We start from the raw sequence: 12,477 nt of genomic DNA on the forward strand, positions 1-12,477 counted from the left end.
GAACAATATTACCTTAAGCAGGGAGGTGGGCTGGATGTCCCACTGTAATAAGCCTTTTCTACTTCAGAGGCAGCATGATCTGATGGACAGGGCACTAGATTGAATCAAGAGGCCTGAGTTCTGCCTCTGAGCTGCTGTGTGACCTTGAGCAAAACACTATTTTTCTTTGCCTTTTTTTCTTCTCCCACCCTTTGTCCATCTTGCCCAGTCATGGCAGTTTCTTACTATGTATTTGTACAGCGCCTCGCACATTGGGGCCTTGATTTCAGCATGGCCTCTTGGTGCTACTGTAATAGTACTGACACTTTAATAATAAAAACTTCATCTTCTATGATGTTTTGACCAAATCTGGCTCCTCGATGAACATTCGGGCCTAAAGATTCTTCACTTGTCCACGGCATAGCATTGTTTTGTAAGCAGCAAAACGATTAGCTGCAGTTTGGAGGTAAGAAATTCACAGTGGTTATTTTGTCTCTTACTTTAACAAACTCCTTGAACTCTGGGACTTCATCTGTTTTCTGCTGGATTAGTGCTGCCCCATTGAGCTGGCAGCTGCAGAACCGGATGTAAGGTTGCATGTGTGGTAGCTGTGCTGTCAGAATGTCACCAATCATTTTCACTGGCATCCTCTCCCCAGACATCTTTTTACGAACACGCAGTGCTCTAGACACAAAGCAAAAGATGCTAGGCATGTTGTGTGTGTAACTGGACCATTAATGGATTGCCACTGACCCCTGAAATGAACTAGCTGATAATTCATTTTTGAAATGAAGAGGGTTACAGAACAGCAGAAGACCAGCACAGGATTTATTCCATATTGTAAAAATATACTATCATATTGGACTTTCAACCACCAGTCTGGTTTCCTTCTTGTGGTCACCAAACTGCTGTTCAAAATTAACTTGAGGCAAATCCAACTGAGAATTAATATTAAAAAAAAAGCAATGCAATTTCCTTGTTTTGTTAACCTACAATGAGACCACACCCTCTAAAACATACAGTTCTGTTCAAAGCATTTTCTTTCCTTCATCAGATCAGCCAATATGCTGGAAAGTGGTACAGTTTAATGCCTGAAAGAAACCACAAATAAAGCCAGATCCTCTACTGGTGTGAACTGGCATACAGCCACTGAAGTCCATAGAGCTAAGCTGATTTATACCAGTTAAGAATTTGGCCAAAAAATGGCTTAAATATTAAATAAAGACCACTATTTTTAAATGACTTGGACAACAATATTTTAGCATCTTAGATGCGTATCAAAAAGGAGACATATGCAGAAGGAGAAAGTCTGGCCTAATATCCATGAATCTAAAGTTTGTATCAACCATATAAAAGGTGGGACAGTTGAATTTGGGATATATGTCTTTGCATCCAAAGGCTTCTTCTGAGACTAAGTACTTCAAGAGTTTATATATTGTCACTTTAATATTTATCTGGACTAAACTTTAGTCCATGTACAGCATATGGTGTATGTACACAAGAAGCAATGCAAGTTGCTTCAGACAACATAAAAATAGTGCACATTCACTGGACTTAAATTGATTTCCAGGTTTGTCACTTAGGAGGAGAGTAATGTAAATATACTAGCATTACATTATACTGCATGCAAAACAAACTCATCATCCTGAAGTGAATAGTCGCCAAGAGATCCTCGAGGAAAACCCTTCACTGAGAAGTCCTGCATGAGTGACTTTGATGAAAGCATGTTGTTTTGAGTCTTGCACAATTGGAGCATAACCACCCACTACCATCAGCAAACTCTGAGCAGTGGACCAAGTGAGAAATAAGAAGGATGTTAGATTTAAATGAAACTGCCATTTTTATTGCCAGTATTTACATGAGTATTTATGAATATCAATGAGGGTGAAATGTGGCCAGGTCTACCAGCAAACACAGATTTTCTTGATGAAAATAGTTGGTCTCAATTCTGCAAAGCAGTTAAGCATGTGCTTAAGTACATCTTTATTTAGCACATCACTTAAGCATGTGCTTAAAGTAAAGTATAAGCTTAGGTGTTTGCTGAATTGGAGCCTGAAGCTGAAAGTCTCCCTTGTGGGCTAAAATGAAATTCTTTTCACAAATTTGCTCCAGGGGAATTTTTCCTCTTTGGCACCGAACTTTGACCATTTTCACAGCAAAACAGATTTATTTATTTAGGCAGTAAAATGATACTTTTTCACCTATGAAATATGAACAAACTACTTGATTTTCTCAAAAAAGAATTCAAAGCAATAATACTATATGTTTTGATTTTTTGCAACCTGCTGCTGTTTTCACTGGTAGCAAATATGATTTTCACACAATGAAATAATTAAGAGGGGGTGGGAAAGGTCAATTATTTTATAGAAAAGCAACTTACTTCAGTAGTTTGATATTGCACATAATCAGCTCCTTCCAATTAACAAAAATCATAGCAACCTCTTTTTCTGTTAGCAGCTCAGACTCCATCAGTGGTTTCTGGAAGATCTACAGATGCGGAAAATGAAGCAATTTAGAAAGTGTAGTGTTAAATCTGTTCAAAGTGACTAAGCTTCTTGTTCATAATCTCCATGTAGAGGTCTGCATACTTAATACAACAACATTTAATCTTCATTAGAACAGATTTCAAACATATTGTCGGCCTTAGAGCGCCATAATGTTTCCGGATAAGATGTTTGTGAACAGTGTATCACTTCACAAGGCATAATCTAAACTTGCATTAGTGATGTTAAACAAGATGGCTTATTTCTGTTTTAACCTTGGGCATTTTCTTATACTAGTGGTCACTTGCAAAATATCTCAGTAATAAATTACACAGAAGTCTACTTTGGACTCTACTCTACAGATGCCCAATTTATTACTGATTAGGGCTGGAAAAAAATTTGTTCCTGGCAAACAGAAAGTTCACCGAAAAATAATTTTTGGAGTCACCAAAACTATTCATGAATTCATACTGAATTCCGTGAATAGTTTCAGCCAAAAGAAAAAAAAAAACTAAAAAAACCCCAGAAATAGAAAAACATTTAATTTCTTTTCAAAATGAAATGTCTATTTGAATAAACCTGAACAAAATTATTTCAGTTTTTCATTTTGACAAGAAAAATTAACTTATTTTTTTCCAGATTTTTTGCTGCAGTCACAGAACTGAATAAATAACTATTCACTGATTTATTTTATTTATCTAACCACATATCAGGTTTGCGTATCTTGACCATTTTGGCAAAGAAGGGCTCTCCCTCAATTAAGAGGCTCACCTTAGATGTCTATCTGGCTTCCATTTTCTCTACATGAAAGATGCACATAATAACTATTAAGAAACTGAATTTAGGCACAGAAAAGCAGATAACTAAGTGCCAACGTGGCTGTAGAATCTGTGCGCAATGAGTTAAACCTCTAAGTCTTAAGACCTTATACATCAGAAATAAACTTTTAGAATCAGGAGTAAAAAGACTGTACTAAAACAGAAGGTTTAAATGATGATGTCTCAGTGCTGGTAACAAGAGACTCACTTGCTCATGCCTACTAAAAACTCAAGTCAGATCATTCCTAGCAAGTCAGACAAATTTTCATTTCATTCAAAAACCTACAACTTCGCATGATTAAGTTACGAGTCACTATTTTTTAAAAATGGGGGACTACAGTTAGGCTCCCAAATCCATGTTTACGCATCTAAATAAGTGACCCGCTCTTCAAACGTGCTGAGCAACCAACAGTTCCCACTCAGGTGAGTATGAAGTGGTGGGTGGTCAGCACTTTTGAAAATCAAGCCACTGTTTCTGTGCCTAAATGTGGATTTAGGAGCTTACTTTTCAGCTCTCCTTTTTGTAAACCTTGGCCATTCTTCTTACCTCTGTGACTAACTGTAGGTCATTTACATAGTTTTCTTCTGTTACGATCAGTTCGTGGATGTATCCCTGCCTTTTCCTTTCAGTAGGTGTCAACATGTCCAGGAGGTGTAAGTCAGCACACCCTGGAAAACACAAAGGAGACAGAATTTAGTAAGGGCTATTTGGAAATAGATTCAAACCATGATATTTCAGCTAATGCGTCACTAACAATAACAGACACCTGTTCATTTAATTTATCATTCTCTCAACATACAACAGCACAAAATTGAAAATGTTTCATCTTTTATTTACTTGAAAAATCGAAAGGCTTGAGCTGCCTCTAAAGCGAGGCTCAATAAAAAAAAGTCATAGTCCTATTACTTATTTGTTCATCAACTCCATCATCTTGAATCTAACAATTAATAAAACAAATGAATGAAAGCCTGGCTAAAACAAAAGCCTGCAGCCTGAGGATGACTGAACTAAACTTTGGTGAGCTTAAGAGGGAGCAGGTTTCAGGGACAGGGAGGCTAGAGCATCAAGGTGGATCTTAACTGCTGTGATAGGGAATACAATAAATACAATAGCAGTGAGAAGTATTCTCTCAAATAGCCATACACTGCAAGATTTGAGTTGGTTTAGAGTTGGTTCTGTTGAGAAGATGCTCCATTTTAGGTTATGTCTACACTAGAGAGCTTACAATGGCACAGATGTACCCCTGCAGCTGCCCTGCTGTAACGTCTCCCATTCAGCCGCTCTATGTCAGTGAGAGAGCTTTCCCATCTGCATAATTAAACCACCCCCAATAAGCAGCAGTAGCTATGTCAGCAGGAGAACATCTCCCACCTACATAGCATTGTCCACACCGGCACTTCTGTCAGTGTAACTTACGTCAGTGAGGGGGGGTGCCTTTTTCACACCCCTGCCCGACAAAAGTTTTACCAACAGAAGTGCTAGTGCAGACAAAGCCTTAGTCTGTCATTCTTTTCAAAGTGTACGTTCTATCCAGTAGTGTTCTGTCTATTTGATTTGATTTTAATTTTCTTCACTTTTCTTTTCAAAACTGACTATCCAAGTATCTAGGGATCTGATCCAACGTCTACTGAAGTCAGTGGAGGGCTTTGGGGGGTGTCTTTCCATTTATAATAGAATACAAATATAATACATTTAAAAACAAAAAATTGAAACATTCTGGGCCACGAATGTCAAAATGGAAGGTTTCAATGTATTAAAATGCTTGGGTTTGATTTTTTTCCTGAATGAAAATGTATCAAAATTGACCTGTTCCCATGGAAAGTTTCAGTTTTGAGAAAATGGCATTTTCTGACAGAAGAACTTGCTATTGCAAAATTTTTCATGGAGTTTAGAATGATCAAGGCTTTTTATTTATTTATTTGTTCACCAGCATCATCCATGATACCAACATACCTAGACCTGACTTTGAGGAGAGTATTGTTTTAGGCAAGGTATTCTCATATTTTTCATAGTGTGAATCACCTCTCCTCCTATTCTCAATCATATCACTTCCTTGTGGCAACTATTGAAATTGCTTCCATGTAACCTTAATACTAGGAGAGTATTTACTATATTTTTAGCTTTTTAAATGCAAATTAGTAGCTGGAAACAAGGAAAATTCAGCCCCCTGTCACCAGCCAAGTTTCTATGGATCGCTATTAAGAAGTCCATGAACCACAGTTTGGGAACCTCTGCTTTAGCTAGCGCTCCCTCTGTTGGCTGATTAGCAGCAGAGCACACTCATGGGTTCTACATAAACAGTTTTAAAAAAATTTACTGGAGTGGTAGATTTGAAAAACAAAAATTAGATATGACTGGCCAAGGGGGCACCCTGTAGGACTATAGTAACTTTAAAGTAGATCATTTTGGGGGCCTAAACACTTTGACAATGGTCCTTTAAGATATTGCATATTGTAGTTCTTTAAATGAGATTCTTTAAACTTTTGTTGATCAAATGAGAAGGTAACGGTGAGAATAATCAATTAAATCATGCGCTGGCCTAGTGACAAAATATTAGAAACTCTGGGAGTTGTTCAAAAACCAAAAGCTTCAATCTGCTTTATAAATGGCTGCTTTCAGAGAAATTTTCTAGTACATACAGTACAACACAGGTCTCGTAACCAGAGTTTAGTTTTCTTACGGAGTTGCCAGCCTCAGCAAATACGAATACCCTACCTAAGTGTTTTGTTTTGTTTTTTTTTTAAGACTGGAGAGATTTTCTCTTCAAATATGCTGATGACCTCGGTTTGAAGTGTTATTCCAACCACTAAAGTTTTATACGAAACATTTAAAATCTCAAAAAGGAATATTTTTTCAAGTAGCTTGTCAGATTGCCAATGGGAACTTTAAATAGGCCACTTTGAACTTCAACAATTGGTCTCCTTTTGAACATTTAATATTTGGGGAAAAAACCTGATTTCAATCAGAGCAGAATAAGTGGAAAATACTTTTCCAATGCAGAATGGTTTTTTTAGGTGCATAAAGATTAGGAACTTTCTCCTCGACATAAAAAACAAACAATCTTTGGGTTCCTTTTCAAACTAAAATGTGAGATGAAAGGGCTACAGCTAGTTTTCAGGGAAGCCGGAGATTGTAAAAGGTACTTTTCTAAAAGTCTAAATTCCACTTGCAGCTGTAATAATATTATGAATTCAACCAACTAAAAGAGCTCCTTCCTTGCGGGAACCATAAACTGCCTTGGATAAGCAGGTGCTGCTGCCACTGACAAATGGAACACATCTATCTCAAAAACCCTCATTCAGCAAGGAACGTAAGCAGGTTCCTAACTTTAAGCATGAGTAGTCACCAGTGCAGCTACACATGTGCTTAAGTTAGTCCAGTATCTAAATACCTTGTTGAAATAAGACTTAAGTGTGTTGCTGAACTCCTTCTCTGCACTTCTTGAAATTTTCCTGATTTTTTTAAAAAAGATACTTTATCATATTGAAGAGAGATTATGGAACAGTCCTTTTAAAAAAACTTGGAGTTCATTTGAACAACTTGAAGGTGTAAGACAATAACTGTATTGAGAGTTAAATAAATAGACTGAAGGCATAGATCAGCCGAGGAAAGAGATATGGTTATCATCAGGTTAACAAGAAACATCCTTGGGCTATTACTCTTTTATTCTGAAACTTAAAATTAAATATTCACAGTGTAAATTAAAGAGAGTCTTCCCCCACCCCCAAATGGCTGTTATTGCTACTATTTGTATTGCAGTAACTTCCAGAGGCACCAATCATGATCATTGTGCTGGGTGCTACACAAACGTAAGAGGACAGTCTCTGCCCTGATGAGCTTACAGGTCCTGGACAAAAGCCCATCAATTACAATGGGCTCTAGGATCAGGCTGTAAATATGGATAGAACAGTAAATTGTTAAAAATAATAGTTAGACATTTTATCCCTTTCTTTCCATTCATTCTCTCCATCGCCACCCCTTCCCATCCATATGGAACCTAAGCAAGGCTCTTCTCAAAAGACAGTATATCTTTTATTTCAGATCAGAATTTGGAGGAAGAGGTTAAGATCCTCCAAATGTAAACTAATTATGAATCATGTTGGTCTATGGGGAAGGAAAGGTTTTAGGGGAACAGGAACAAAGAGGAAAGGTCTGATCATGGTTCCACTGAAGTCAATGGCAAGTGGGGTTCACTGGGGTTTTTCTTTTAAGCAATTAGTGGAGCAAAGAGTTTATAATTCCCAATTAAAGGAGAGAGAGATATCTGCATATTCACAATATTTAATAAGAAATAATCATGCAATTATGCAAATCCCTGCACTCTGATTGGTTAATGAGTATCAGTCAATGCACAGATATTCAGACACACCGTATACCTGAGAAAGAAACAGAGGATTAGGTAAACTGGATGCCTGGAATGAGATAGTGCGCAACTGTTCCTCTGGAAAGCCTTTGGTCTCCAGTGACTGCAGGGCCCTCTAACTTGGGGAATTCTAGAATTGTAAAGGAGAATCCCTGATTTCATTTACAAAAGGAAAGTTCCTGCCCCCTTTTTTTGCAAAGGCAGCCTTGAAAACAAAAATGGATATAAACCAATCACTATAGATGAATGGAACAAGCAGCGGGGCTCTACTTCTGCAACAGGAATCTGGTGGAGACCTAACTATTCCACATGTGCACATACCCCTTTAATGCAAAATGAGTCAGTTATGTTTGGGATGTATCCCCAACAACAACAATGTATCCCAGATCTAACCACAGTCTTTACGTCAGCACAGTATAGTGGTGAGATCACAACTGACTCCTGTCCACTGTGTCTCAAGGAGGTGGATGCAGTACAAAATTATTTCATAGGCTTGCCCAAAAATGCTAAGGCTCTGCATAATTAGGGGAAAATAATTATATCTCAATACTTATACAGCATCTGTGCACTCTGATTGGCTAAGACAATCCTATTTTGTCTCTTCTTTTCTTCTGAGTTTACTGGCTAACTTCAGATGTAAGAATGGCCCTATTGGGTCAGACCAAAGGTCCATCTAGCCCACTATTCTGTTTTCTGACAGTGGCCAGTGCCAGGTGCCCCAGAGGGAATGAATAGAACAGGCAATCATCAAGTGATCGATCCCATCGCCCATTCCCAGCTTCTGGCAAACAGAGGCTAGGGACACCATTCTTGCTGTATCATCAACTTAGTACAAATATCTGATACTGTGCATCCTCCACTGGGGGGCAATATCACAAGGGGTTGTAGACTCCAGTGATCAAATAGGTCTTCTCCAGCTCGAACTTCTATGACCCTATGTTGTCTGTTAAAGAATGTTTTTATAGACCTGTAAAAACACACCACCACCATTGCCTAACTACAGTCAGCGTATCATAGAAATAAAATCTAGTACTCCATTTAAAACAAATATTCTTTAACCCTTCTGCACAGAGAATCCTAAGGAAGACTGTAAAATGGTGATGGTGATTATAGTAGTGGTAGAGTAAATTGCCCGACAGCATTTTAACCACCATGTCATCAGACCTGATTATCTGAACTCTGGTAGCCAGATGGCACTAGCCCTCCCAGAAGTGCGACAAAAGGAAATCTGAAGAAGATCTTTGTTCTCACCTATTTACCTGATATTCACCAGGACTACAGAAGCATGATTAGCCCAATTCCAATGGACATAAGGAGGGAGGCTACCTACTGACAGACAGAAGGGGTGCAAAATTCCGTGATGCTTTTGTCTACCCCTCGTTTTTCCCCTTCACCATTCTGCTTCATTAAACAAGGTCCAAATCTTCCTTTATGGCCATTTTTAACAATTTTTGAAGGTTTAATCAGGCAGCCACAGCAGAATGAGCAATGGTACTCCCCTCTAGAGGCAAAAAGGCCAAATAGCTGTGTTCCAGCGAAGAATATTGCTCAGTATCATTACTTGATATACCTTTTATTTATAAAGTGCTGAAAGCGTACAAGACACGGTGAAGAGTTTGCATAGGGTATACGCTTTCTTAACTAGCCACACATCCATCTACTGGTAGTACATGGACCTCTCTAAAAATGATTGAAATTTTGCATTAGGGGAAAAAAGACCTAAGAACAATAGGTTTAAAGGATCAGCCTACAAAATATTACATGGGCTAATCTTTCTGCCAGAACAAGTCACAGACGACATATGCCTCCTTCACTTGCTCACACCCAATTCTTTAGAGGTGGTAGGTCTGATTGATACAGATTTTTCACAACAGTCATGTTAATTTTTGTTAAAATTCTGAAGTGTAAATGAGAGTCAGTCTGGCCTTATGAAAATCAACAGAACACATTTCTAGTACGTCACTGTCAACCCTCATTCTGCAGCTACAAAGGCCTTCCTCAATGTTTTGTGGTTTTTTACACTATCTTACTGGGGAAGAAAAACATTTGCTTCAATCCTGTAACAAGAAGCTGAAGGGTAAAGGCTGGTTAGGCACTCAAGGGGGGGGAATAGGAAAACTATTAAAACGTCAAAAAAAATATAACTAAATTATTTCTCCCCAAAATTTGCCATGGGAATAATAAAATCCCATGTGCATTTAAAAATATGAATTAGCAGATTTCCATTGACTTCTGGCAATTATTTAAAGCATTGAGGGGATCTGAAAATCATATCACTAATCCAGGACCAAATATTGCTCATCATGGGCCTCTGACCAGTGTTTGCTAATGACAAGGAAATATGGGGAACTCATCTTGCACTTGAATACCATCATTGATTTGGAACAGGAAAGAGCAGCCCAGTCCAACTTTACACTGTCTTCAGCAACAAGAGTGAGCTTCTCAGTTAACAGTCTTGAAATTTGCTATGAATGTCAACTACCGAAGTTTACTGTACAACAGAGCAAGAGGTAACTTTCACAGGGTGACACATTTGAATCCCTACTAAGGTCCCGAACAGTCCTCAATGGAGTTAGAAGAACCATATTCCAAAAACTCAGAAACAGACATAGAAGTAAACTTGTTACTTAATTATTTCTTTCAGGACAAAGCTCTCCCTGTCATCTTGCTTTCCTGGCTTTACTTTCTCACCAAAAGAAGGGGAACTGATACAGAATTCCTCCTTCTGAGGAAGAGGTCAGGATCCAGAATTACCACATTGCTGTGTGACTTTGAGGAGCGGTCCAGTATAAATAATCCTGCATATGGCTGTGAGGAATGTGATCTTTTCATGTGGAGCCTTTTACCTCCGTCACTGATCTGAATCCAGTTCAGCTTGGTAGTTACCAAAAGACGTTACCATCTCACCACAAGTTACCAAGGAATTATGTTGACCTGTGTGTTGGAGGTGCTAGTCCAATACTCTGTGGGCACAAACCAAAACCCTTGACAGTCTGAGCAGAGAGGTTAAAAAGCAAATGGACTATCAGGGCTGAACTTCCTTCTCACCACTAGCTACAGCTGCTGCAGGGTCAGAGTTTAAGCCAATTGAAGGGGCATGAAGGGCAAGGAAGGAGAGTGAATGGAAACCTCACATTAGCAATCATCCCAAAGTTCTTGTTCTGTAGCTAGGATAAATAGAGGCTTTAAGTATCCCATATGGTCAAACCAATGCCTTCCAGAGGCATTAGATTCACAAACTTTACTATAGTATTAATTGATAATATAAATTTACAAATATGAATACAGTGAAACAACAATACTTTTCACCTAATTGTTAATTCAATAATACAGCAGAATGGAAACTGATTTATACTGTTGTCAACATTGGGTCATTTCATGGCATTATGCTAGTTATCACAAGAAGATTACAAACAAATTTGTATGGATTTCAGCCGGACTAGTTTTTGTTAGTTTGTGCTCAGCAAAATCAATGCAGCTTTCCTTTAAGGAGTTTCTAAAATAAAGAGGAATAAAGAAAATCAAAATGATAATTCAGGTAAGAGGCCTGATGCAAAGTCTGCAAATTTGTTGCCTATATCAGTACTTAAATACACAGTCATAGTTATTCTGTTAAACTACACACTTAAGCTACTTTTACTCAAGTAAACAGAAGTTAGAGACTAATCCCTATTCCAAGTAGAAAAATCTCTCTTCTACAACCTGAAAAATGCCAAAGTAAGTACAATACTCCAGTCAACCCACATCACAGGAACGAAGTCTTGCTGAAGGCAATCAGTGCTGAAAATTGTTGCCAGCTCCATCGAGCATGCTTGGGAAGTCCCTCTCCAACCACTTTCATGAAGGACACTTCTTCCTCAGATGACTAAATGTCTATGAACTGTGCAGAAAAGACTTAAAACGGGCCATAAACCCAATCTCATCATTGTCCCTTTGAATGACCGCTCCTTCCCTGTATGCAGTGTTGTTGTAGCTTTGCTGTTAGCCAGAAAGAACAAGAAAAGCTTCTATGCAACATGAGGATTAACCTTTTCTATACCTAGAATGGCTTTCCGGAGCCTTGCAGCATGAGGCTAGTGACAGGATTTCCCTCTTTTTCTAAATTGTGGTTATATTAAAAACCTGTTGAATAATTGACAGGCCATGCACCCTCCCTCCTCTGTGTACATCATGGTGTTACTTCCTCCTAGAGGGGGATTAACTTCTGCTGGTTTTGCAGTCCCAGGTCAGGGGACTGAAGAAACAAGGACATGGGAGTAATTCATCACAGGAAGCTCTGAATCTCAGTGTGGCTGTGGAGCTTGGCATTTGAGTCACTATGGCAGGCTAAGGTTTCTTCTGGATACATCTGCTTGTCACCTGAGGCATGTTGCATATACACTAAGAAGAAGCTGCAGAACCAGGCTCAATAGCCTTTTGGGTTTTGTGTGGTTGAGGAGGCTAAAGATCTTTTTAGATGGACTGGGTGAATGAAGAGGGAGAAGAGTCAAAATTGGATTCTGAGGAATAACTCAAAGTCTTTGCTTTCAGTGGTGTAATATTAAAGGATCTAATTTAAGCTTTTTGCCTTTACAGTCCCTTTGATTTTGTTTTTACTTAATGTAGAAATTTGAAAATCTAGAAAGGTAACAATGGATGTGTATGACAGTTCATTCTGATACTACAATTCCTTTGCAAATAATGTAACTACATAGCAGATACAATTCCCTTGAATTATTATAGTCTATTGAGTAAACAAATATTATGGATACCTTTTACCTTCATGTGCTTTAACATACACCATAATGGCTCACTTGAACGTCTTTTTCAGGACACATTAGTCTGTACTTTGAG

The 12,477-nt window shown here is 38.4% G+C and overlaps 1 protein-coding gene across 4 annotated transcripts in view; it reads right to left on the minus strand.

The window, feature by feature from the left end:
- ITSN1 (intersectin 1) overlaps window positions 1-12,477 on the minus strand; it is a 224,493-nt gene that overhangs the window by 18,838 nt on the left and 193,178 nt on the right. For all 4 annotated transcript variants that reach the window (XM_084626735.1, XM_084626738.1, XM_084626736.1 and 1 more), the window contains 3 exons: window positions 3,828-3,949; window positions 2,360-2,466; window positions 480-663 (listed from right to left, as the gene is read on the minus strand). In XM_084626735.1, the coding sequence (XP_084482861.1) occupies window positions 480-663; window positions 2,360-2,466; window positions 3,828-3,949 (413 nt within the window). The remainder of the gene's footprint in view (window positions 1-479; window positions 664-2,359; window positions 2,467-3,827; window positions 3,950-12,477) is intronic.

The sequence above is a fragment of the Lepidochelys olivacea genome (assembly GCF_965140295.1).
Source record: "Lepidochelys olivacea isolate rLepOli2 genome assembly, chromosome: 1".
Classification (NCBI taxonomy): domain Eukaryota; kingdom Metazoa; phylum Chordata; order Testudines; family Cheloniidae; genus Lepidochelys; species Lepidochelys olivacea.